We start from the raw sequence: 25,515 nt of genomic DNA, 5'->3' as shown, positions 1-25,515 counted from the left end.
GTGACGATGGCACCAGCAAATTTTCTGGCGACCCATCTCAGTGCGTGGCGGCACGTTGGGTGGCGCATGATGATCCGAGCACGGTCCCATGGCGGCGCATGGGGGAAACCAAGGCTTCTCTTTAGGTTTTTTGACGTGCCGAATCCAAATCCGCTATCTGTTTTCCCAATTTTTATCGTTTATTAGAGTTTTATTAATTAGTCTCTATTTGTGGTTAGGTGTGTCGGTTGGAAGTGACCCCATCCTCCCTAGTTCGAGCGGCTCCCCGGTAGTGAAATATTTGTGAGTGGACCCTTCTCAAATTGCATGTTTTTATAAAATATTAAGCTTGCATTCATTATACATTTCATGAATTAATTACGTTTTATGATATGCTTTACATATTTCTATATTTATGGTTTTGGAGATATCATGATTTATTTGTTTTTATGAAATAGTTTTGGATTTATCTACTTTTGGTTTATAAAATGGCAAGTTTATAGAAATCACATTTATGGAAATTCTTATAATTTTGGATGATGAGATTTTGGAATTCTAAGCTTGGCATGAGTTTTTTAGAGACGTTTTTTGTGCTTATCTAGTGGATTATCATACAGCACATACCCACAACACGAGTATGTAGACATCTATGGCCATAAGATACAGTTGAGGATATTTATGACATACTCTCAGCTTCACTGGCGAAACCAGTGTCAGACAGCTTCATCAGCCATGACTAGTGTCAGTGTGTTATGTGTGTGTATGTGTGTGTATTTCTTCTCTAGAGTAACCCAGAGTCGTACAACTTCACCTTCGAGTGATGGGACCTATTGTATTTCTTCATTGGCGTGACCCAGTGTCGTACAGCTTCACCTTTGGGTGATGGGACCTACCATATTTCTTCACTAGCGTAACCCAGTGTCGTACAGCTTCACCTTCGGGTGATGGTTATGCCTTCAGGCGACTTTGTTACCCCTAGTTGAGTACATCATTGATGTGATTTAAGAAGGTTTTATGGATTTGCCTTCGGGTATATGTACATGTTTTATGAACGCTTTCATGGCATGCTAGAGTTAAAAAAAAATATATATATATATAAAAAAAAAAACCTACTATGTAGTACCATATGAGTTTTCAAAATAAAGGGTTAGTATGTGCAAAAGAAAAATGGTTTTACTTCATATTATTATTATAAACTTTAGTATCTTTGAGTCTTCTCAGTGTAGTACCCATTCCTTTGTTCGTACATTTTTAGAATAATTCATTTACATTACTCTTGATTAGTTGTATGCTTTGAATATGTTTCCGCATTGGCATATTTCTTTCTAATTACATATTTTATTTGTATGCATATTTACAATGGCTTCGTCACTTTCGAGTGTTGGCCAACACGTACCCATTCTGGTGTTTGGAGGATATCGGGATCGGTGCATGTCAGAAAACACTTGCGTTATCTTTTATTATTGTTATTGCTGATGTGACCATTTTGACATCGAGATGCTTTAACATTCGTTTGATATCCAAACAGAGAGATGAAACGCGACACAAAGGTGGTTGATTGATTGCGGAAGTCGAAAATAAAAACTTGGGAATCACTTTCAATCTCCATATTTAAGACCAGTAGAGTCTGCTCCTATAGTAGAAGAATTCAAATGGGGTTCCCAAATTATCTTATTCCCAAGTCGGATAGGATTATCAGATAACGTTAAAATGTGGGGTGACATATAGTTCATAGAGAGTCCTACTTTGGAAGTCTCCTTATCATTTCTCTAAATTCTATATGTATTCAAATACACTTGTACAACATAAAAAAAATCTAATTAAAAACTGATAAATATAATATTTAATGCTTATTGTATGTGATTCAACCACCAGTTAAAGATACCACCCCTGGATGGAGGAAGAGTACTTCCAGAGAAGATGCCACATCTACCTATGAGACAGATAAGGCAAGTCAAGACGACACCACACTCCGATACTTAGAAGTTTCGTGATTACGAGATCATTCTCCCACAATATTTCCTAATGTCATTTGTACTAAATCATTCACTTGTACTCACTAAAGGAGAGCTTGAACCTATGTACTTGTGTAAACCCTTCACAATTAATGAGAACTCTTCTATTCCGTGGACGTAGCCAATCTGGGTGAACCACGTACATCTTGTGTTTGCTTTCCTATCTCTATCCATTTATATACTTATCCACGCTAATGACCGGAGCAATCTAGCGAAGATCACAAAAAGCGACCGTTTTCGCTACCTAGGATCTATCTTGCAAGAGAACGGAGAATTACATGGAGATCTCAACCATAGAATACGAGCTGGATGGATGAAGTGTAAGAATGCATCCGGCGTGTTGTGTGACCGTCGTAGGCCACTGAAGCTCAAGGGAAAATTTTATAGGACGGCAATAAGGCCAGCGATGTTGTATGACACAGAATGTTGGGCGGTGAAGCATCAACACGTACACAAAATGGGTGTAGCGGAGATGAGGATGCTTCGTGGGATGTGTGGGCACACGAGAAAGGATAAGATTGGGAATGAGGATATCCGAGGTAAAGTAGGAGTAGCCGAAATTGTAGGAAAGATGAGAGAAAATCGGCTCCGGTGATTTGGACATGTGCAAAGAAGGCCGAATGACGCTCCGGTTCGAAGATGTGACTACGGGACAGAGGTTCAGGGCCGAAGGGGTAGAGGAAGACCTAGGAAAACTTTGGAAGAGACTCTAAGAAAAGACAGTACTTGGATCTAACGGAGGACATGACACAAAACCAAGCGCAATGGCGTTCTAGGATTCATATAGCCGACCCCACTTAGTGGGAAAAGGCTTTGTTGTTGTTGTATTGTATGTGATTCAACAAGTCAGGCTCAATGGTAGATGGATCCGTATATAATTAAAAGCAATTGGATCCGTTTAAAGGTCCGAAATATCCAATAATCAACCACCACCAAGCATAACCTCACTAGGTGATGTCAGCTGTATAAAGCATAGACTTACATGTTCAACGGTGAGATCACTTGATTCCTTCTTTTTAAATAGCCTCTTTGTGAAGTCTAGACTTACATGTTTTGACTTTCCTTGTCAATCTTGTAATATCTCACATGCTCTTTAGATCTTTGTTCCTTAGGTTAGACTTTAGATACTTGGTATTGAAGTCTGAGTTATTCAAGATCAAAGTTCATATGGTGTTGCTTCATCACAAGTAAGGCTTGTACATGCATATGCATTTCACATTTAAATTTCTTATGCATTCTAACTAGTGATGTTGACCCGTCATAATTGCTCACTGTTTCACACAAGTTGGGCACGCAATTGAAGGCAGTATATGTCGATGACATGAACCTAGTTGGAACTGCCGAAGAGTACAACAAAATTGCTAAATATCTGAAAAGCGAATTCAAAATGAAAGACCTTGGAAAAACAAAATATTGTCTTGGCTTGGATAAAACTTACACTGTGCTAGTGGGGATTTTGGTCCATCAATCAACTTACATTGAAAAAGTCTTAAAGCAATTTGGCATGGATAAAACTTATCCACTCAGCACGCCAATGGTCATTCGGTCTCTTGACATTAAGAAAGATCCATTACGCCCCCAAAAAGATGATGAAATGGTCCTTGGTCCAGAAGTACCATATTTGAGTGCAATATGTGCTTTATTATATTTAGCACAATGTACTAGACCAAATATAGTTTTTTCAGTCAACTTGTTAGCAAGATATAGCTCAGCTCCAACAATTCGACATTGGAAGGGAGTCAACGATGTTTTGCGATACTTCGTGGGACAACATACATGAGCCTACTCTACTCTGAGAAACCCGCACATGACCAGAATCTTGTTGGATATATGTGCAGATGTTGGTTTTCTCTGTGATCCGCATAAAGCACACTTACAAACCAAATATGTGTTCACTTATCGAGATACATTGATCTCATGGCCCTCAACGAAACAAACACTAGATGCTACGTCATCTGATCACTTGGAAATACTTGCTCTCCATGAAGCCAACCGTGAATGTTTTTTGTTAAGATTAATGATCCATCATATTTGAGATTCATGTGGTTTATCTTAAAATACAAGTGCTCCAACTATCATTCATGAAGATAATGCAGCATGTGTTGCTCAGATGAAGGAATGATTCATCAAAAGTGACAAGACTAAACATATATCTCCAAAGTTTTTCAATACACTTGATCTTCAAAAGGCTAAAGTTATTGAAGTCAAACAAATTTGATCCAACAATAATTTGGCAGACCTGTTCACCAAATCCTTGCCAAAGTCTACATTCGAGAAGCTAGTGCATGGTATCGGATTACACTGACTTATTAACCAGTAAGATTGAAGTGCAAAATTAGGGCGAGATACCCACTAGGTGGGCATCTAGAACACATGCGTGTTTTACTCTTTTTCCTTCAACTAGGATTTTTCCCATTAGGTTTTTCCTAACAAGGTTTTAATGAGGTAACAAAAGCGCACCTAACACTGTACTAATAATCCAAACAAAGGTGTACTCTTTTTTCTTCAACTAGGGTTTTTCCTAACAAAGTTTTAACGAGACAACTAATTAATTGTTGAGTTTTCCTAGTAATCTGATATATATGTATTGGATTTTAGAGGAAGTTGAAAAACAGAGAGAATGAGAGACCAAGTTCTTTTCACAACTGCAACCCTGCAACTACACAGAGAGCACATTTCATTCATATTCATTCCTTCCTTTTACATCAGTCATCACAACCGTTCAATTACATGAGCCAATGTGATTTTGACACATGGCAGAACAAAGCATATGAGCATTTGACAAGAGACGTGATCTAAGATCATAAACTTGGCATATGAGCACAAGTTATCACAACATAACACAGCAACTCAATAGAACAAAGATAAAATAGATAAGTAAATCATTTACTAACATGAAATTAGTAATCAATTTACTTTTCAACATTAATGATGCATGGGCATCCAAGGAGGATTGTTGTAATAATGATTGCCATGCGAGTCTTCACTATTCGTTGAAGATTGTTGCATAGGGTAAATAGTTCTTACTATTTGACTACAGTATTTTTGCTCATGACTTGGTAAGGTTGTATATGTTTTCTCGGTGAAATTTCCTATATAAAGGTGTAACTTTGAGACCACAGACGCCGATTGAAAACTCAGCCTCAGTTCCCTCTTGTGAACAACAAAAGCGCAAACAATAGTGAAAGACATTATACGAGTCTCTTTCACCCTTTTTCTTTCATATTCATCTTCCATATCCAAAACAAGTAAAGATAACAAGACAGTGCGATACTCTGATCTCGTTCCACTTCAACCTATAGCAAAAAAAGGTTATCTCTCTCTCTCTCTCTCTCTCTCTCTCTCTCTCTCTCTCTCTCTCTCATCCATCTCCCATATCCAAAACAAGTAAAGATAACAAGACAATGTGATACTCTGATCTCGTTCCACTTCAACCTTTAGCAAAGGTTCCCCCTCTCTCTTTCACCTATTTATAATAGATTCAACTATTAAAATGTCCTGTCTAATTTTTTCTAATAAAATAACCGGTCCAGCATTGATATTGGACTAATTTCCATGCAATGCAACCTTAAGGACAAGTCGGGTCTTGACAGCTTGCAATAATAATATGACTTGAAACATTTTCTTCGTTCGACTCTTGGTACAATCATACAAGTCAATATTTGTGAAAGATGCAGATTCAACACAACTGGAAGAGGAATTGGTGAGCGTGATGCTGCCTATGATTTGGCCGGGGCGCGCAACCTTGGAGAGAATCCTACATCTGCTGCTGCTGAAGCACCATCACTTGTCTTATGTGATACCCTAAAGTCTGCAAAAGTCAAAGGTTTCAAGGATGTCTGTGTCGAAGGTGACTCCAAACTCATTATTGAATCTGTTTTCAACAAGTGCATAACGCCTTGGCGATTGAAGACTATTCTTGAGGACATTAGATTACTTGCACGATCCTTTTCTTCTATATTCTTGGACTCATATTTCTAGAGAGGCAAATTCCCAACTAATGTCATTACTCGTGTATGGCACTCCATTCATGATACTTATATATGGGATAGGTCCTTACCCGCTATTGCTAGAAATGTTTTACTCTTTGATTGTACTGAAAATAGTTGTACTCGAGGTTTCTCTCTTTACATAAATGTTCTTTTCAATCAGTAAAAAATTCTTACAAATCACAAACTTCATATCTACAGAGAAAGAAACGAAAGAAATTCTGCAAAATACTAAACTGGGGATGGTAGAGATCATTGGTTTCAATGGCAACCGGCGTTCCTTTGTCGTGGCAGTAGTTGCTGCCCCTTGTGCCGCGGCATTCGTTTGTCAGTTTGAGGGTTACACAAGTCTCGTTGATTGTTTTGAGCATGAGTTGATCTGAGACTTACATACAAAACATTACTTATTTCACTTATTTAATTTCTTAAAGGTGATTACAGAGAGGTAAAACAAAAAGCTCAATGCCAAAATTGTTCAAACAGATGCTTTTGAGAATTTTCGGGATCCAAATACTTAAAAACGCTACTAAACTTTCAACCCCGAATGAATAGCAACTACACCTCCAACAAGGTTCTCGTATTCAACCTGCTGGAATCCTGCATCCGCAATCATCGAAGCAAACTTCCCCTGCAATCAGTACATAAGATGAAATGTAAGGGAATATAAGAAAATTTACAAGAAAGAAGTACGAGCAGGACCAATCAAAATGCGGATAATACTAAAATAGAGTATTCAAGTATGGAATCTGAAAACAAAACCTGTGGGGGGAAACGACGAATACTCTCTACCAAGTACTGGTATGATTTTCTATCCCCTGCAACGAGCTCTCCCAGGGCTGGAATGACTGAGAATGAGTAAAAATCATAGCTGCACGAGGAAACGAGGAAACCTTAATTACACGACTAAAAGAAATACACAAGAAAGAAAGCAAGGGTCCATCAAATGGTGTGCACCGTTGCCCGCCATAACAATCTTTGCCAATGACTCAAATCTCTGTAGTAAAAGATTTTCCTCTAAGCTGGAGTGCACAGTAACACTTGTGTGCATATCAATTGACACTACACGCTCATGCCAGTGTGCAGCTAGAAGCGTATGGTGCTTATGACAACAGAAAAATCCAATTAAAGTCAAATTCAATGGAGCATTTGTCTTTCCTTGTTTTTTTTCCTGGGATAAGGAACTTCAACATAACATTTGGAGCAAAGGGCGAACTCCACTTATTTTTTAGCTATTGAATTCAAGCAGCTGGATTAACGTTAAACTTTCGTAACAAAAAATATCTATGCAGCAGACCATGAATCTATAATATTTCCCGTACAGATACAGACATGATGATGTCAGTGATAACTCAAAAGAGATTCCCTCGTAGGTTAGAAATTGCAAATTTAACCAACTAAAAGTGTCAAATACTTACTGTCAACTAAAAGCAGCCATGAGTATTGGATGGCTAGTTAAGTTAGGCTAGTCAACTTTCTTTATGTAAATTAGGCAAGTTAGGTAAGTTAGGCAAGTTAGGCAAGTTAGGCAAAATTAGGTCCTATGTCTTATTTCTTTCCCTATATATATGTTCATCTTGTAATGAGAAATAATCATCTAATATATCAAGAAATTAACTCTATTTTGGCATGGTATCAGAGCCATTCTGATCCAAATAGAGTTTCTATTCTGATTCACTTACTGGCACTACTGCCATCTACCCAATAAGACCTGCTATTCTGCAGGTCTTCTACTTTCATACCAACCCAATCTTACTCTTTTTTCATTTGGCCATATCTACCAACATTATTACCCATATCCAGCTTGTTAACCATACATATTCCGCTGCATCTTTTCCCATATTCTTCCCATTTGCAGTATCTCTGCAAAACCCAGAAATCTTTCCACAAAAAAAATATACTACCCAATACCCCATAAGCCATACCCGTTGGAAAAATATACTACCCAATACCCCATAAGCCATACCTGTTGGAATCACCCAACAAATTTACCCATAACCTCTGAGGCAGTAATAATGGGTGACTCCAAGACCACTGTTTCAGCTACTGTTACTCAAAGTGATATGTCTCTACATATCACCCCAGACAAGTTGGATGGGTCCAACTATTCCTCATGGTCCCAAAGTGTCCGCATCTACATCACTGGCAGAGGTAAATGGTCTTATGTCAGTGGAACAAAAATGGCACCAGCAAAAGCTGATGCATTGTATGCTATATGGGAGGAAGAGAATGCCATGGTTCAATCTTGGTTACTCAACTCCATGACCAGAGATGTACGGGCCATTTTTCTCCGACTCTCTACTGCAAAAGATGTTTGGGATGCTGTTACCCAAACTTACTCAATTGAAAAAGATGCATCAAAGTTATACGAACTTCGCCGTCAAGCACTGGCGACTCGCCAGAATGGAGAACCTTTATCTGCATATTATGGTAAACTTCAGCAAATATGGCAAGAAATTGATTTCTTGCGTCCTGGAAAATTGAAGTGCGCTGATGATATTGCTACCCGAGAGACAGAAATTTCGGAAGAAAGATTGTATGATTTTCTGGCTGGTCTTGATCCTCATTTAGATCATGTTCGCAGTCAAGTTTTGACTCAAACAACTCTGCCTTCTGTTCGTGCTGCTTATGCTCTTGTGAATGCTGAAGCAAGTAGGCAAACCATTATGTTGGTTGGCCCACAAGTGGAAGGATCCGCCATGGTAGCTGTTCCGTCTCGATTTCCCCGTGGAGTCTCCAATTCTCGATTAGGTGGATCCAAAACTACTGATACAAGGAAGTGTACTTATTGTGACAAGGATAAGCATACTAGAGACACTTGCTTCAAGCTGCATGGATATCCTGATTGGTGGGTTCAAAAGAAGGAAAATCAAAAGAAAGGCATTGGTGGATCACAAGCACACCTGACACCAACGCCTTCCATACCTCGGGTGGATCAATCTGCTCACTTAGTTTCTCCAACTACTGCTTCTACTTCCTTAGTCGATGCAGGTAACTTTGGTTTTGCCTTGAACACTACAATTGTTCCTCCCAATAAACCTTGGATCATTGATTCAGGGGCTTCTGACCACATGACCAATAACTCTACATGGTTTGTTTCTCACACTACTCCACCTTTAAATACCGTTAAAGTTGCTAATGGTATTTCTACTCCAGTGCTTGGAGCAGGCTCCATCTCATTAACACCAGGCTTATCTCTCTCATCTGTTTTACATGTTCCTAAACTTTCTCACAATTTGCTTTCCATTGGTAAACTTACAAATCAACTAAACTGTCTTGCCATCTTTTCTCCTACCCATTGTTGGTTTCAGGATATTCGAACGAAAGCATTGATTGGTCATGGTAGAGAGAGGAGAGGTCTATACTACTTGGACTTACCACCAGATTGTGAGAAGACAAGTTACAGTTGTCAAGTGGAGGCCAAACAATTTGAAGCTTCTGAAAAAATTTGGTTATGGCACAAAAGATTGGGACACCCTTCCTTTCAGTACCTGCAATATCTATTCCCTTCTTTATTTTCTAAAGTCAAGGTTTCTGATTTCCATTGTGAAACTTGCATTCTTTCTAAAAATCATCGTGTCTCATTTCCTTTAAGTTCCCATAAAAGTAATGTTCCTTTCTCTCTTATTCATTCTGATGTTTGGGGACCATTTCATATTCCTACTTATACTGGTGCTAAATACTTTGTTTCTTTCATTGATGACTGCACTCGAGTTTCTTGGGTATACTTACTAAAAAATAAGAGTGAGGTTATGTCTATTTTTCCAATCTTTCATCAAATGATTCAAACCCAATTTCATGCTAAAATTCAAGTCGTTCGATCTGATAATGGGAAAGAATATTTGAATTATGGACTTGGAACATTTTTTCAACAACACGGTATCATTCATCAAACATCTTGTCCACATACTCCTCAACAGAACGGTATAGCAGAACGTAAAAATCGTCATCTCTTGGATGTGGCTCGCTCTTTATGTTCTGCTATGCACGTTCCTAAACGTTTTTGGGGCGATGCCATTCACACAGCTGTTTTTCTTATCAATCGCATGCCATCACGTGTTCTCCAATTTCAAACACCTATCCAAACCCTTTCCCAATATCATTCTCTTCCTTCACTCCTTCATATTCCTCCAAAAGTGTTTGGTTGTGTCTGCTACGTTCACGTCCCCATGCAAAATCGGGATAAGTTGGATCCTAGAGCCATCAAATGTGTGTTTATTGGCTATTCTGCTACTCAGAAAGGGTATCGATGTTACTATCCTCTAACTGGGAAATTTTTTGTCTCTATGGATGTTACCTTTCGGGAACATGAGGCATTTTTTTCAAAAGAAGATTTGGCCACTTCTCTTCAGGGGGAGATATGGAGTAAGGAGGAAGAGAAGTTGCCGCTTGACATTGGTGATGAACACTTGTCTGATGTCGGTGATGGTGCAAATTTGCCTAATGATGAGGCACAAGGTGAAAAAATATTGAAGGTGTATGAGAGGACAAGAAAAAAGGGAGATAAAGAAAAAAGGGATGATGAGATAGACCACCCTCCCCACATTGACCAACTCTCTGACCAATCAGCTGCTACTCGTACGAATTATCCTGAGGTAACCACTCATTCTCCCTCTCTTCAGCCTACTATATTTGACGAGTCTAATCATGAGATTTCATTAAGTGATGATCCAAATGATTCAAATGAACCACATCGTGAGTCTCAGGGTTCTCGTTATCCTATTCGAGAAAATCGAGGGATACCCCCTGTTCGTTATGGTCAGTCTTCTGCAAAGGGTATTCAATATCCTATATCTAATTTTGTTTCATCTCATCGCTTGTCAGACTCTTATATATCTTTTGCAAATCAATTGTCATCAGTCTCAGTTCCTAATAAGTTACAGGATGCTCTTAAAGATCCAAAATGGAAAAAGGCTATGATTGAAGAGATGGAAGCACTTCGAAAAAACTCCACTTGGGAACTGGTTGCACTTCCTGAAGGCAAGAAACCTGTTGGGTGTAGATGGGTGTTCACAGTGAAGCATAAAGCTGATGGTTCAGTGGAGAGGTACAAGGCTAGACTGGTAGCCAAAGGTTATACTCAAACCTATGGCATTGATTATCAGGAGACATTTGCTCCGGTAGCAAAGATCAACACTATCAGGGTTCTTATGTCATTGGCAGCAAATCTAGGGTGGCCTCTACGACAGTTTGATGTAAAAAATGCATTTTTACATGGAGACTTGGATGAAGAGGTATACATGGATCTTCCTCCAGGATTCACTACCACTTGCGATATTGGCAAAGTATGCAGGTTAAGAAAGTCCTTGTATGGATTGAAACAATCACCAAGGGCATGGTTTGGCAGGTTCACTCAATCAATGAGAAGTTATGGGTTCAAGCAAACTCAAGCTGACCATACCTTATTTCTTAAGCATGATAGAGGTAAACTTACAGCCTTAATTGTTTATGTGGATGATATGGTGGTTACAGGTAATGATGTCGAGGAAATTCAAAAACTTCAAAAGTATCTAGCCAAGGAATTTGAAATGAAGGACTTGGGTACTCTGAAATATTTCTTGGGTATTGAAGTTGCAAGATCAGAGCATGGCATTTTTCTTTCTCAAAAGAAATATGTTATAGACTTATTAACTGAGACTGGGATGTTAGCTTGTAAACCTGCAGACACACCAATTGAGCAAAATCATAGATTGGGAGACTATCATGATCAAGTTCCGGCTAACAAGGAAAGGTACCAAAGATTAGTTGGGAGGTTGATTTATTTGTCTCATACACGACCTGACATAGCCTATGCTGTAAGTGTAGTGAGTCAATTTATGCACAGGCCAAGTGAAGCCCACATGGATGCTGTACAACGCATTCTCAGGTATTTGAAGTCTGCCCCTGGAAAAGGCTTGATGTTTTCCAATCACGGACATCAAGAAGTTGAAGGGTACACTGATGCAGATTGGGCTGGGTCAGTAACTGATCGCAGATCGACTTCTGGATACTTTACATTTGTTGGAGGAAATCTAGTTACTTGGCGCAGTAAGAAGCAACATGTAGTGGCTAGATCCAGTGCCGAAGCTGAATTTAGAGGTATGGCACATGGTGTGCAAGAATTGTTATGGCTCAGGACTTTGTTGAGAGAATTAGGTTTTAATTCTGCAAAGCCATCAAAACTTTATTGTGATAACAAAGCTGCCATTAGCATTGCTCATAATCCAGTTCAACATGATCGTACTAAACATGTTGAAGTGGATAGGCACTTTATCAAGGAAAGGTTGGTTGATGGTACCATTAACTTGCCTTATGTGAAGAGTGATGACCAGCTAGCAGATATTTTAACAAAGGCAGTGTCAAGTAGGATTTTCCATCTTTCACTCAGCAAGTTGGGCATTCGAGATATTTACGCACCAACTTGAGGGGGAGTGTCAACTAAAAGCAGCCATGAGTATTGGATGACTAGTTAAGTTAGGCTAGTCAACTTTCTTTATGTAAATTAGGCAAGTTAGGTAAGTTAGGCAAGTTAGGCAAGTTAGGCAAAATTAGGTCCTATGTCTTATTTCTTTCCCTATATATATGTTCATCTTGTAATGAGAAATAATCATCTAATATATCAAGAAATTAACTCTATTTTGGCACTTACAATTCTTTGAATACAGGAATGTCTACATGGCTCAGTTCAAGGCACAGGAACCTTCCTCCGCGCTTTAGCACTCTATTAACAAAATCATAAAGAGCAAACATGATGAGTGTACCAATTTGACAAACTACTTTAATGCCTCTTCCCGCAAAAATACACAACAGCCTATTAATAATCAAAATGACCAGCATAACTTAACATTGGCACAAAAGCTTATATCATGAAGGCCGAGAAGTTTTTAGATGGATTGAGCTGTAGAAACACCCTCGAAGAAGATTGTTTCACAGGTTTTCCTATATGTATCAGTGGTATCAGTACAAGTCAGTTATATACCTCTAGTTTCATTTTGGTCAAGTTATATACTGGTTGTTTCATCTTACTGTTAATCCCCTAAGGCATATATCACCTTTTTAGCTTCAAAGTTGGTTCTTTAGAACTGCATGTGCACATCATACTAAAAAATTATTCAGGTTTTCACCTGGTTCTTTCTACCTACTGTAGCTCTAGATATTGGTTCATCGTGTGTGTCAGTTTTAGCGCATCTGCATAATTGTTTAGAAGGGAACACATCCATATACCAAAGGTAATGGAAACAATTTACATATTTCTATTATTCTTTATGGAAAAGCAGGGAATAGAATCGGAAAAATGTTTGTAAGTGTGCCTTGTTGCCTATAACATCTGACAGAGACATTAAGGAGGAAATTGGTATGTCTCACAATCCTCTCCTCCACCTTAAAAGCTTCCGCATGAGAATAACTAATTTGAGAAAACCAAAATAGCAGTCACAAGGATGGACAATTTAACTACTCAAGCTGTATTCTAGCGCTATCAACGCAAAAACAAAAATGAAAATACTACAGGTGACGTGCTTAAAACTAATTGAAATAAGTTACTTATTCAACAGTTGATAGAATGAGTAAAAACCATTGAATTCTTCATACGTAAGGAGTGATAGCCTATTTAGAGAGATCATTTACCAATTTTCCATCATGATAACTTGCCTTGCATTATTATTAATTGTTAGTATTTGTTAACCAGTGCAGAGGTTTGACCACCTTACCGATAGGCCTCAGACAACACTTTCTCTATGTGTGTAACATTCCTAATTCCAAATGCAATTGTGTAACCATCCATTGTATTATCTCCAAAAGACAAGGCTTCTGCGTCTCCCTCCACCCATAGAAGGGATTTGTCTTCTCCAATACCTGTAAGTTTCAATACACGATTGTACATTTATAAACAAAAGTAGAATTTGTTTGTCCAATATCTTAGGAGAATGCCTAATGCAACCCAAGTCAAACTCACAGCATTATCTGACCTCTCTCCAACGCCCGCTTTTTACCAACATTCAACATGTTAGGGTTTATGTCACATACATAAATCTTAGTTTCTTCTTGTATATCATCTTCGAGAACATCTTGCATAGCTCTACGTCTGATGCTGTTTACTGAGTCTAGTATTCTGAAGGCAACATCACCTGACAAAATAAAATTACCAGTAAGATTGACATACACAACGAGAAGAATTGATTTCTGTACTGTTTCAGACAAGGAAACAAACTGTCCTATGAAATTATGTTATTTATTTTTCCATCTGGCAGATGCACTCCAGCATAAGCAGGTAACACACCTGCAAGATCACCTTCCACTCCATAATATATGATGGGAATCATGGGATGGTGTCCCAACCCAAACTGGATCTCATACTTTATGTGTCACATCCCGGCCCCGTCTCCGCCGTAGCAAGATATTGTCAGCTTTGGGCCCCGACCACGCCCTTACGGTTTTGTTTCTGGGAACTCACACGAGAACTTCCCAGGGGGTCATCCATTCTGGAAATGCTCTCGTCCGAACTCGCTTAAATTCGGAGTTCCGATGGAACCCGAAGCTAGTGAGTTCCCAAAAAGCCTCGTGCTAAAGGAGATGAGCATGTACATATAAGGCATAAAGGATCCTCACCCAACGATGTGGGATCTAACATTATGATAGGCATGTAACTTTCTATTAAAATGCCCAAAGCTGAGCCCAGGTAACCAACAGTATGCAAAAGTTGGACGTACAAAAATTCAAACTGGATTGCATGTCACGAGCTTTACCTGTCCCACCAGCCACATCAAGATGCTTCATTCCGGGGAAAGGATTCAGTTTGGAAACTAATCTGAAAAGAGATCGGGCATTGTATAGAGCAGCGGAAAAAGTCAAGGTGCTAACAATACGCTCGTCTATAAAAGAAAATAAACAGAGGGAAAAGAATAACGCATTAAAGTAAATATTCAATAGGTTTACCTATCCTTCCATAATCTGTGTAATCCTGCACTCATCACATCATTCATTAGATCATAGTTCGAAGCAACATTGCTGAAGACATTACCAACCTTTCGACTTTTTTCCTCTTCCCTTACTTCTTTAAATCCTGCACAAGAAAATCTTAACGACTATAATTTATCAGCCAAATGAACCAAGCTAATGATTTGTATAAAACTATTCGTGATACACCAAAATATTAGGCGTTTCTAACGGGTTCAGCATTCATATTCTGTACACAACACACTAACCACTACGTCCTATTTAACAATAAAATCAATACACATTGAAATCTACACACGTTCATGCACACACAAAGTGAGCGTAAGCGGAGAGAGGGACTAACCAAAGCTTGTAGCATGTGAATGCAATAGAGCAGCAGGAGAAAACCTGGGTAATAGTTTACTCCCTGACTTCCTCGTCACTGTTCTCAAGGCCATAACTGTGTCTCTGTAAATAAATATTTGTAAATAACTATCATACAATGTCAAAATCGAATACTTGCAGGTATTTTTATAAGGAAGAAAGTGAGCCCAAAATATTCAAACAGAAACCGAAATTGGGCATGAATTGTTGTGAAGGTGCATATATGAATCTCATGGATCATTGTCATACCCATCATTCATTAACACACTTCCGGTACTGTTCATTTTTAACGAAAAACCATATTTTACCTTTCCCTACTATTCACTACACTTTTATTTGTCTTTTTTCATTAAAACTAAAGTTTTTTTTTTGAACTTTTCGTTAGTTTCCTTTATATTAAAGCACCTAATGATACAATATAAGTAGCAAATATATTAAAGAAGCTTAAAAATTGGGTAAGCACTAACAAGGACAGTACTACATAAAATAAGAAAAAACAAAGTGCGGTTTTACACGACTTCATTTTTCCGTTCATTCCTAATGTAGTTTGTAAAATCTTCGGCACACAACCCACTGAACGAATCAAGCGAACAATAACCTAACTTGGCGACGGTACAAAGAATATGAAAATACTAATAGAGTAGAAGACATTGTATCATGAAAAATCAAACTAAAGACTGAAAATTACCATAAGCATTAACAAACAATTGTTTTCGTTCGTATTCTCAGGAATCAAACAGAAAAAGATAAAAACTTCTATGACAATCCTCAAAGATACAAAATATTCCCAATTGGAAAAAGGGAAAAGAAAAAAAGCACAAAAACAGGCAAAGGACAATATAAAAAATCAAAGGACTGAATCAATATTTGATTAATCTGGGTATTTGCTTTCTTTCAAAAATTAGAAAACTGAATTTTAGAGAGAAAGTGAGAGAACTGACCGACTGAGAAGCAGAAAGCGAGCGAGCAGGCAGACGAGAGATTTTTCAATGTGATCGGCACCAGTGGTACACAATATGTCATTATACAAATTGTGAGATATATGTGTTAAAAAGTTGATAACTTAAAAACTAAAATTTCACTTACATATAAAAATACGTATACACCTATATTCCCGTCACAATAAAAAATTTACCCATATTTCCGTCACAATAAAAAATTTCTCCAAGCAGAGGCCGCGAGCAACAGAAAAGTCAGTTTTGATTTGGGTATTTGAAGCGGTTTTATTTTCTTTTTGTTAAATTTCGCATCGCAGATTTTGAACAACTTTTTAAATTGGAAAACGCTACGGTGATTAACAATTGCCCGTCTAGCTCAGTTGGTAGAGCGCAAGGCTCTTAACCTTGTGGTCGTGGGTTCGAGCCCCACGGTGGGCGTTTTTGATCTTTTTTTTTTTAAAACAAAACTCTTTCTAGTTTTATTTTTTGCATTGCTTTCCGGAACTGATTTTAATCTTACTTTATCCTATGTAAATAAAAAATCGTCATTTTACTCTTGAACTCAAAATTCGCTCAACTTTGCTAACTGGAATTCGATATTAATTCTTCTCTACCCTATAAAACTCAAACTTTTTCTATTTTTATTTTTAGCCATGCTTTCCAAAACTGATTTTAATCTTACTTTATCCTATGTAAATACAAAATTATCATTTTACTCCTGAAACTCAAAATTCACTCAACTTTGCTACCTCGAATTCAATTTTGATTCCCCTCTCTCTACCCCATAACTCAAAGTTCACTCCACGTTTTGTTAATTCTATTAACCCCATTATGTGGGTTTGTTTTGGGTACTAGGCTAATTAGTTTTTTTCTTGTTCTTTTCATCTCTGCAACTCAATCATAGCAACCCAAAAAATTCAAATTCTTAATTTCTTCTCTAAACTTAATATTTTCTAATTTTTGATGTTAACACATAGTGGAGATTTAGCATCAAATACATTGGCACATGTAGCTTAGTCTTATTGGGTCACATCTGTTCTAGGGGGAGACTTTTAAGCCATGCTAATATCTTGTATTGACTTCTTTATAAAGAGAAAAAGACAAAGAAGACAGTGAAAGGATAGGGAGAAAAGGGAAAGAGATTTGGGCCGAGAAAATCGTACTCCCCAAGGGATCCACCATTTATACCTAAATTAGGAATTCTATTTCCTTTTCCTATACAGCTAGCGTTTTGTTGGCTATATATACAAACCCTAGTATTCGTTATTCTCCTCATTAGCTAGGCTTGAGCGTTGCACTACAATATTACAAACTTGTTCCTCAATTTGTTTCCCAATTTTTTGAAGCAATGTCGACCGAAGAAAACCCTAATACCTCCTCTGTAGTTCGCTTGGACGTCGGAGGAAAAATATTCCGGACCACCATTGGTACTTTCACTAATTGCGAGCCTCATTCGAGGCTAGCTGCAATGTTTAGCGGTCGTCACAACTTGCAGCAAGACGAGAATGGAGCTGTTTTTATCGACAGGGATGGAAAACAATTTAGGCACATTCTTAACTGGTTAAGAGACGGCAAAGTCCCTACCTTATTAGAAGATTCTGTATATGAAGAACTTCTGAGAGAAGCAGAATACTATCCGCTAGTTGGGTTAATGGATGGAGTACAAGATGTTCTAAATAAGAACAAAGGTGAAGTGGGCAAGCCTTGTCCAGATTTAACTCGTGCCGGTGTTATCGACAAGTACTTGAAAAACCTTCAAGGTCTTGATCTTTCTGGCCTTGATCTTTCTTGCCTGGACCTGTCAGGTATGGACTTCACCTATGCATATGTGAGAAACACAATATTCTCCGATGCAAATTTATCGGATGCAAAGTTTACGGGGGCATATGCTGAGGGTGCCATCTTCGACAATGCGGAGTTGAAAGGATCATGTATGTGTGATGCAGATCTTGCTGGAGCTTCTTTTGTGGGTGCTGGTCTTCAAGGTGCAAATTTACGTGGGGCAAGTTTGATAGGCTGTAGTTTTGAGGAGGCATATAGGAAAGGGGCAGGCTTTTATCATGAGGATATGCCGACGGTCAATTTGAAGGGAGCAATTGAAGTCGACTCGATTATAGTTACATGAAAGGGGTAGAATTAGGGTTTAATTAGTTTAAAGCAAAGGATTCTTTCTGCATTAGCCATGGCAATTGGCAACAACAAAATTATTATTCACTAGTCATTCCAAAAGAACTCCTTTTTCTTTTGTTTTGGAATTTTTACGTGTGTTTAGATGAATCCTTTTGGTGAACATTTTGGTCATAATCGGTATACTCATCCTCATTTTGTTGTGGGTATGGCAAGTCCCAAATATTTGTATGTTTTATGAATCGGACTACTTTCCAACCACTCATCGCCTTTGGATCATCAATGTAGAATACTTGTTTTGCCGTGTTGACGAGGATGTAGGGATCATCCTCAAACCACCGGGTGTTTGTGTTGACAGATAACAAGTACATATCTCGATTGTCTGAGTTTGTATCATACTAATGACACTTGAACATCATAACTTCCTTGCGGTTTGTGTATAACAATGAATCACACTTAAAAGTTGCCAAAAACAACCTATTCACATTTACCCCCGAGGAAAAAAACTCCACTGTTTTGAGTGCACAATTTACCGTCTCGTTCAGCTGTTGAGAATTTAGCTCCGTTCACGTGACAATTAGAGTACGTTTCAGCACTAACGGGATCCAACGAAATATATCATCGGACAAAGGTAGTTAAGTTGACGAGCTAAATTTTCTTTGAGCAAACCTTTACACAATAAGCGCCATTTTTTTCTCAACACCAAAACTCTGCCCAACGAATATTATCTTGTCCTGCAAAATTTTTTCATCATGCAAAGCCTTTGATAAAACCTTAAATAGTAACCAACTTTGCCCGACAAACGTATATTTTCGTCAAGTAAACTTACTTGACCTGATGAAATATGGTTGGGCGAGCAAATAGTATTTTATGGCTCTGCACTCCTTTGCAAAACCTAAATACTCAAAAACTCATACTTAATTAAAATAAAATCTTCCCTTGTCTAACATGACTAAAAAATATGAAAAAAAAAAGAACTTTAACGAAAAGCACCTAGTGCTGTTCACTTTAACGAAAAACCACTTTTTTACACTAAAAAGTCAATCATGGTACTATTCACTTTACCCTTTATTTTGTTCTTATCATTAAAACTCAAAGTTTTCAAGTCATTTTCATTAGTTTTCCTAAAAAAAAAGTCAAAAATTTGAAACTCAAATGATTAAGAATATTCACTCCAACTTTTGAGGTCATGAATTCTATTTTTCTTTATGTAGTAGGATTATCTTCTCTCCTATTACCATCTCCTTCCATCCCCTCATCTCACATTCTTCTTTTTGTCTTATTCTCTATATAAAAAATTCAAAATAAGATGTAAACATTGCGTAATCATAATCATTTAAATAGAGGGGAAATAAGAAGATAGAGATTAAGAAGGAAAAAAATTATACTCCATTCTTTCTTCAGTAGTTTTCTAAACTGAAAAAGCATGCAAAGTCTAGTAATATAATATAAGAGGAAATTAGATTCCACACCTATCTTTTATATTTTTAGACTAAACACGTTTACTTTTTAGGATTTGATTTCAACTTATTTAAGTTACACGTCATTATTTTTTTAAAATTTTCAGTTAATTGGGCCTTAGCAGATTAGCACTTTAATTTTTAGTCAATTGGGCCTTTCAATGAGGGCTTTGTGGATCGACTTAAACGGATGAGGATATGTTCTTCGAATCATCTTATTAGGATGCTCACATTCTATCGGTACTTTTATTATACGGTTAATTTTTATTAACAATTTTATATAAAAAAATAAATTTAAAATAATTTTTCACCGTATACGATGAAATGGTAGGATATGAGTATCTTAGACAGAAACGCAATAAAAAAGCCTCCACACTCGACGGTCGGTCTCCCTCGCAACGCAATCAAATCCTCCGAAAAATCAAGCTAAAGTTCAAAACTTTTGGGAATTTGGGCAAAATCTGAAGGAAGCTCGAGCTGTTAATCTGTTGTAATCGATGGGGAAGAGAAAAGAGCGTCGTCTTGCAGCTAAGACCAACGCTGGTCGCAGAGTCAAGCTCGATCTCTTCGCGGAACCCTCCGGTACTCTCTCTCTCTCTCTCTCTCTCTCTCTCTCTCTCTCTCTCTCTCTATATATATATATATATGTATGTATATTTATATATTTATATATTTGTGCTTGTGTGCTTACATGCATGCATTTGTGAATGAGATAACTTGAATTATTGAGATTACCCATTACCCTGTTTAGGATTTTTTTTTTATGTATTTGTTTTTCCTGGTTAATTGTATGTGTTTCGTTTTTAATGGCTTTCTGTTCATCTCGTTATATATTGATTAGGTTGTCAGAAAATTGAGCTGAATTGTTGAAGTGAAATTTTATGCAATTTTGACAGGAAAGAGGTTTCTTTTAGAGTAATGGTGGATTAAGGTCTCTTACTGTACAATTTAGATATTCTGCTTGTGTAGTGAGTAGAAGTGCTTTTCTTATAAGCATGTCGAAGTTTTGATTCAAAAGTCAAGTGCTTACTGGAATAGCATCTAGCAGTCCCAAAAGGTTCTTTCTTAGTATCGTTAAGACATTATTTTTTTGTAAAGGTGGCATCTTGTGTTACGGATTGGCTAATATAGATGGTTGGTGCGTAGTTTATATGGATTTTGGGGTGTTATGTTGAGGACCTTTGTTTTGCTTTTATAGGAGATGTGGGTGGCTCTGCAGAACACGATGAACATGGAGAAGATACTAAATCCAAGGACCATGCTGGGGTACCCAATTCACCATCATCTTCAGGTGGGTTCCGTCAGTTTTCTTCAAAAAGGACTTTGTAGAGAGGACATGTGTGCTCAACATTATGTTGTTCGGTGGAATTTGGATACTATATGTGCAAGACATGTTATGTTATTTTCCTCCCCCCTCGAGATTTTGTTTTCAGACTGTAGGGTGGCTGTTGTCACGTTCAGAACATTCGTTGTCAGATCATGTCGGGCCCTGCCACAGTGCAATTATGAGTCACTCCCATTCGTTATGCCCTTTTTGGCAGCCGCAAAGCATTTTCGAGAGTTCGGCTGGGATTTTTTTCTATCGGTTCGTATGTCCTGGCTTTATTTTGCATTGTACTCGCTGACATTTTTCTTCCTTGTGAACAGGTGGCTGCAATGAAGAGATACTAATCTTCTCAATTCAAATCTATATACTTAGACAACTGTTGTCTCCTCAATTTTAGTTGCTCTTACTTCCGTTCTACATTAATACTCCCGCCCATTTGTTTGTTTAGGTGCTGATATGTTCGTGATTACCATGTAGATAACATATCCCATTAAAAGATTAGTAAGTAGATAATATGATGGATTGGATAGTGTTTGACATGCTAGTATTATTATGTCTGCAGGTCAGAATTTACAAAATCCACTGCTGTTACTTGGGCAATATAGTGATGATGATTTGGATGATGATTCAAATCATAGCGATGTTTCTGCAGAAAATTCCTCGCCTGACAAAAGCGATGAGGTAATTAAATAAATTTCCTTATGCTATTCTAGGGTTTAGATGTCAAGACGTGCTAAGTTGGGTTTTTCCTTAAGCAGTAATGCTCAAGCTAGGTATTAAAAGTAAATTCTGTTCACCTTGCATGCCTTTCTTTTTTGTATTTACTTCACATGCTAAATGCTTTGTCTCTTTCAGGTTAAGAGTTCGCTTGGTGAATCTTGTCAGCATTTGGATGCCAAAGCTAGTGAAGACATTGCTTCTCAGAAGGTTGAGAAACAGGGAGGTAATGCAGATTCTGCCCAGCAAGATTGTGAGCAGAACATGGACCACAGTGATAAAAGAGAGAATGATAATATCGTCTCTAGTGATTTACGTACAGAATCGGATTTGAAGCAACAGATCTCTGTTCCTGAAACCTCAAGCGTACAAGTCATTGGAGATGTTAGTTCAGGTTGGAAGATTGTGATGCATGAAGAGAGTAATAGCTATTATTACTGGAATACTGAAACTGGGGAAACTTCATGGGACGTCCCTGATGTTTTGGCCCAGGAAACGAAGTTAAGTGACCAGGAAATGCCTACTACTGTTGGAACAACAGATAATGCTACTGGTGGTGCAGAAGAGTCTAACTTAGCTTCTGATGTGAAGTTAAATGGTTTCTCTAATTCTGTCACAATTGAAGGGGATGCCAATATGGTCCCTCATGGAATAGAATCGCACGGGCATGGGTCACAAATTGACAAGTGGAATCTAGAATTCAATAAAGGAGCCACTCACGATACAATAGCTAATGAAGATTATGAATCAGCGATTGCTCTCTCCTCTGGTCTTATCAAACATTGTGAGGCATTATTAGGAAGATTGAAGTCACTGCAAGGGTACGACATGTTTTGCCATTCTTTCCCCAACCCTCCCACAACACAAGCATCCTGCTTTCTTAAATTTATTTATTTGCTCATTCATTTAGATTTATTTGTATGTTTCCCTTTGTTTTTGTTCTTTTCTTCGAGATGTTTAATAAATTAGTCTATACGTTTCAGGTCGAAGGACCCGCTGCCAGGTCTCAACTGGATCACAAAGTACACTATGGAAGTTGAGATAAGGCTATTTGATATTAAGTCTCTTTTATCTCATGGTTCATCTCTGCTTCCATTTTGGATGCACTCTGAAAGACAGCTTAAACAACTAGAGAGTGCTCTTAACGATGAAACGTCCAAGATTGTTAAATCTCTACAGTTGAATGATACTGAGGCAACTCATCCATCTTTCTCCCAGGCTAAAAACAATTTTCAGGAAAAAGAGGGGTATAAAACTGAAGTAGATCAAGTTGGTAATCTGGATGATCGTCATGTTACTCCTATTATTGATACATCAGCGATAGTTTCTAAAGTTCAAGATGTTAAAAATTCTGGTGCAAATGCTGAGCATGTGTCTCCGTCTGGCTCTCCTACTAGACATATGGATAGTGGCGCAAGTGAACAAGTCAATGAGGTGGTAGTTCCCTATGAGTCGACTACCAAAAATGAGTTTTGTGGTGGGGAAGAGGTTGACATGGATGTGGACATGGAAGTTGAAGAGTCAAACTATGCAGGAGATACAACTATTGAATATGCATTGAATTCCAAGGAGTTTGCTCTACCGGAGCAGCCAATTCATCCAAGTCCACCTTCAATATACACATCTTTAGTGTCAGAGGATACGTTCACCATTCCACCTCCCCCAGATGAGGAATGGATTCCCCCACCACCACCTGATAATGAAGAAATTCCTCCGCCCCCACCTGATGAGCCCCCACCTGAGCCCCCATATTCTTCTCATCCGTCTTACCCTGAGACAACGCAACCTCCTTATGCAGAGCAATACAATTATTCATATCCAGCTTCCAGTTTTGGGTATTACGGGCATACCGCCACTGAAGCTCCTAACACTAATTTTTATGGACATCCTGAAGGATCCCAAGTAGTTATACCCCAGGCACCACTTTACTATGGTGCAGTTCCTAGCACCTACATGGAAACTGCTCAGGTTGCAGTTAACCCTGTCGAGTCTGTCACATATTATGGGCTTCAAGATGGCACAGGACCTGCTGCTCCTGTAGTCAGTAGTGTAGAGCCCTTGCAGTTTCACGGCGAATCTGCTCCTCTAAGCTATGAAAACCCGGCATCTGATCAGACTGGATCCATCAACTCCTATTCAGGAGCAGGCAGCAGCACTTCAAATGTGAATACTGAGCGTTTTTCTGTTGATAGTGGGAATGATGGGGGATCTATCGAGGTTCCTTCTACCACAGCCACAGTTCAAGCACCTGCAACTGTTTCTTTGCCATCAACTAATTCTGTTCCTATTGCCGCATCTATTTCTGCCACATTAGTGGCTACCAAGGTTCAATCTAAAGGTAAAGCTTTTGTAACCTAACTAAATTGGGTAATTTTTTTGAATGACATTCTTCTATGGCAACCTACTTCACGTGTGTGGTGGAATTAATCTATGACAGGTCTTAGTAACTTGCATATGATTATAAGCATACTCATTACTTTCCTTTTCTCTTATCAGTTCCACGAACGAAAAAGCGAACAAGTGCAGTTGCTTCCTCTTTGAGGTCTAATAAGAAAGTCTCCAGTTTGGTAGACAAGGTATGTTTTTGTCTAATTTTTTTATATCCTTGCATCATATAATTATGGATCCCCTAATTTTGTTGTCAATTTAACCAGTGGAAAGCAGCAAAAGAGGAGTTGCTTGAAGACGAGGAGGAACCTGAAAATGCATACGAGTTGTTAGAGAGGAAGCGACAAAGGGGAATAGAGGTTTGCTGAACTTTATTTGTACAGTTTTACTGTGCTTTGGCATCTTCTGGTTTCTTACGTTCCATTGTTGCAGGAATGGTACGCACAACAAATTACTAGTGGAGAGGCCAAAGATAATGCCAATTTTCAGCCTCTGGGTGGCGATTGGTAGGGTAACCCAAAATCTTATGTTTACGCATTACTGTAACTCCAAAGTTTGCTTATATATTCATTATTTTTTCAGGGTGACTTGGTCACTTTCACCATGTCTCTAGACACAACTTCCATGTTACATCAACTTTTTTTCTGATTTGATGGTTCTGTTTCCTGCAGGCGTGAGAAAGTGAAGCGAAGAAAAGCTCAATTAGACCGTGAAGCTGCAAAAACCGCAGCAGCATCTACATCTGCGGCTCCTACTGATGGGAACCAGCAGCCTGATATGACCGAACAATCAAACGGTCTCCCACCCGGATGGCAGGTATGTCTCACTGACATTTCTGTTTAAGTTGATCCTGGTCGCATTGAAACCCATTAACAAGGAACCTAAACATCGATTCTTTACTCGCTTTCTAGATTATGTGCTTGTTGTTTAATCCGTTAAATGCGAAGCAAATAATTTTCTCTGGCTTAGACGGAGCGGAGTTACTTGTTCAAAATCTGATATTTTTTATCTTTTCGACTTGTTCAGGCCTACTGGGACGAATCCTCAAAGAAGGTTTACTATGGAAATACCGTGACATCGGAAACTACATGGACGAAACCAACAAAATGAGTCCTCAAAATTTTGAGAGATTTTTAAGTAGATAGGATTAATTGTAGCGACTTGTTATTGCATTTTGTCCTCTAGGAGGAGGGTTGGATTAGGTAACTGTAACTCTTACGTTCTGCCGTACAATAACAATTTTGAAATTACGTCTTGCCAATTTATTCTCCAAATTTGGCT

General features: G+C 38.3%; 3 protein-coding genes, 1 long non-coding RNA gene and 1 other non-coding gene across 9 annotated transcripts; 4 read left to right on the top strand and 1 right to left on the bottom strand.

Moving 5' to 3' along the window:
* Positions 1–5,136: 5,136 nt before the first annotated feature.
* On the top strand, positions 5,137–6,170 carry LOC126616402 (uncharacterized). 2 transcript variants are annotated; one of them, XR_007621146.1, is made up of 2 exons: positions 5,137–5,305; positions 5,672–6,170. It is a non-coding gene; the product is annotated as an uncharacterized LOC126616402 (long non-coding RNA). The 2 variants fall into 2 exon arrangements; XR_007621147.1 differs by lacking the exon at positions 5,137–5,305 and adding an exon at positions 5,334–5,440.
* A 199-nt stretch (positions 6,171–6,369) lies between these two features.
* On the bottom strand, positions 6,370–15,375 carry LOC126616395 (2-methoxy-6-polyprenyl-1,4-benzoquinol methylase, mitochondrial-like). The gene is made up of 8 exons (XM_050284451.1): positions 15,258–15,375; positions 14,894–15,020; positions 14,704–14,765; positions 13,927–14,085; positions 13,669–13,813; positions 12,609–12,680; positions 6,743–6,851; positions 6,370–6,611 (listed from the first exon to the last, which is right to left on the bottom strand). Exons 1-8 carry the CDS (start codon positions 15,349–15,351, stop codon positions 6,510–6,512), a joined length of 870 nt encoding a protein of 289 aa, XP_050140408.1. The 5' UTR covers positions 15,352–15,375; the 3' UTR covers positions 6,370–6,509.
* A 1,205-nt stretch (positions 15,376–16,580) lies between these two features.
* On the top strand, positions 16,581–16,653 carry TRNAK-CUU (transfer RNA lysine (anticodon CUU)). The gene has a single exon. It is a non-coding gene; the product is annotated as a tRNA-Lys (tRNA).
* An 823-nt stretch (positions 16,654–17,476) lies between these two features.
* Positions 17,477–18,607, top strand: LOC126616397 (FH protein interacting protein FIP2-like). Its single transcript, XM_050284452.1, has 2 exons — positions 17,477–18,020; positions 18,162–18,607. The coding sequence occupies exons 1-2, from the start codon at positions 17,564–17,566 to the stop codon at positions 18,338–18,340; spliced, it is 636 nt and encodes a 211-aa protein (XP_050140409.1). The 5' UTR covers positions 17,477–17,563; the 3' UTR covers positions 18,341–18,607.
* A 1,528-nt stretch (positions 18,608–20,135) lies between these two features.
* LOC126615374 (uncharacterized) lies at positions 20,136–25,495 on the top strand. Of its 4 annotated transcripts, none has more exons than XM_050283194.1 (10): positions 20,136–20,384; positions 21,001–21,093; positions 21,692–21,810; positions 21,985–22,667; positions 22,830–24,184; positions 24,343–24,422; positions 24,501–24,593; positions 24,667–24,740; positions 24,906–25,050; positions 25,261–25,495. In XM_050283194.1, exons 1-10 carry the CDS (start codon positions 20,300–20,302, stop codon positions 25,342–25,344), a joined length of 2,811 nt encoding a protein of 936 aa, XP_050139151.1. In that variant the 5' UTR covers positions 20,136–20,299; the 3' UTR covers positions 25,345–25,495. The 4 variants fall into 4 exon arrangements, with proteins under 4 accessions (XP_050139151.1, XP_050139154.1, XP_050139153.1 ...); XM_050283197.1 differs by having other exon boundaries at positions 20,327–20,384; positions 21,001–21,387; XM_050283196.1 differs by having other exon boundaries at positions 20,327–20,384; positions 21,001–21,577.
* The last annotated feature ends 20 nt before the right edge of the window (positions 25,496–25,515 follow it).

The sequence above is a fragment of the Malus sylvestris genome, chromosome 3 (genome assembly GCF_916048215.2).
Source record: "Malus sylvestris chromosome 3, drMalSylv7.2, whole genome shotgun sequence".
NCBI classification, from domain to species: domain Eukaryota; kingdom Viridiplantae; phylum Streptophyta; class Magnoliopsida; order Rosales; family Rosaceae; genus Malus; species Malus sylvestris.
Note: the sequence above shows the minus strand (reverse complement) of the source record. Positions and strands in the feature narration are given on the sequence as shown.

Coding starts and splice junctions, on each gene's coding strand:
- LOC126616395 (XM_050284451.1), bottom strand. CDS start 15,351: ATGGCCTTGAGAACAGTGACGAGGAAGTCAGGGAGTAAACTATTACCC. Junction 15,021..15,257: donor TTCACATGCTACAAGCTTTG/GTTAGTCCCTCT, acceptor TTTCTTGTGCAG/GATTTAAAGAAGTAAGGGAA. Junction 14,086..14,703: donor TGATGTGGCTGGTGGGACAG/GTAAAGCTCGTG, acceptor TTATTTTGTCAG/GTGATGTTGCCTTCAGAATA.
- LOC126616397 (XM_050284452.1), top strand. CDS start 17,564: ATGTCGACCGAAGAAAACCCTAATACCTCCTCTGTAGTTCGCTTGGAC. Junction 18,021..18,161: donor TTCTTGCCTGGACCTGTCAG/GTATGGACTTCA, acceptor TGTGTGATGCAG/ATCTTGCTGGAGCTTCTTTT.
- LOC126615374 (XM_050283194.1), top strand. CDS start 20,300: ATGGGGAAGAGAAAAGAGCGTCGTCTTGCAGCTAAGACCAACGCTGGT. Junction 22,668..22,829: donor AGATTGAAGTCACTGCAAGG/GTACGACATGTT, acceptor TATACGTTTCAG/GTCGAAGGACCCGCTGCCAG. Junction 24,741..24,905: donor CAGCCTCTGGGTGGCGATTG/GTAGGGTAACCC, acceptor TGTTTCCTGCAG/GCGTGAGAAAGTGAAGCGAA.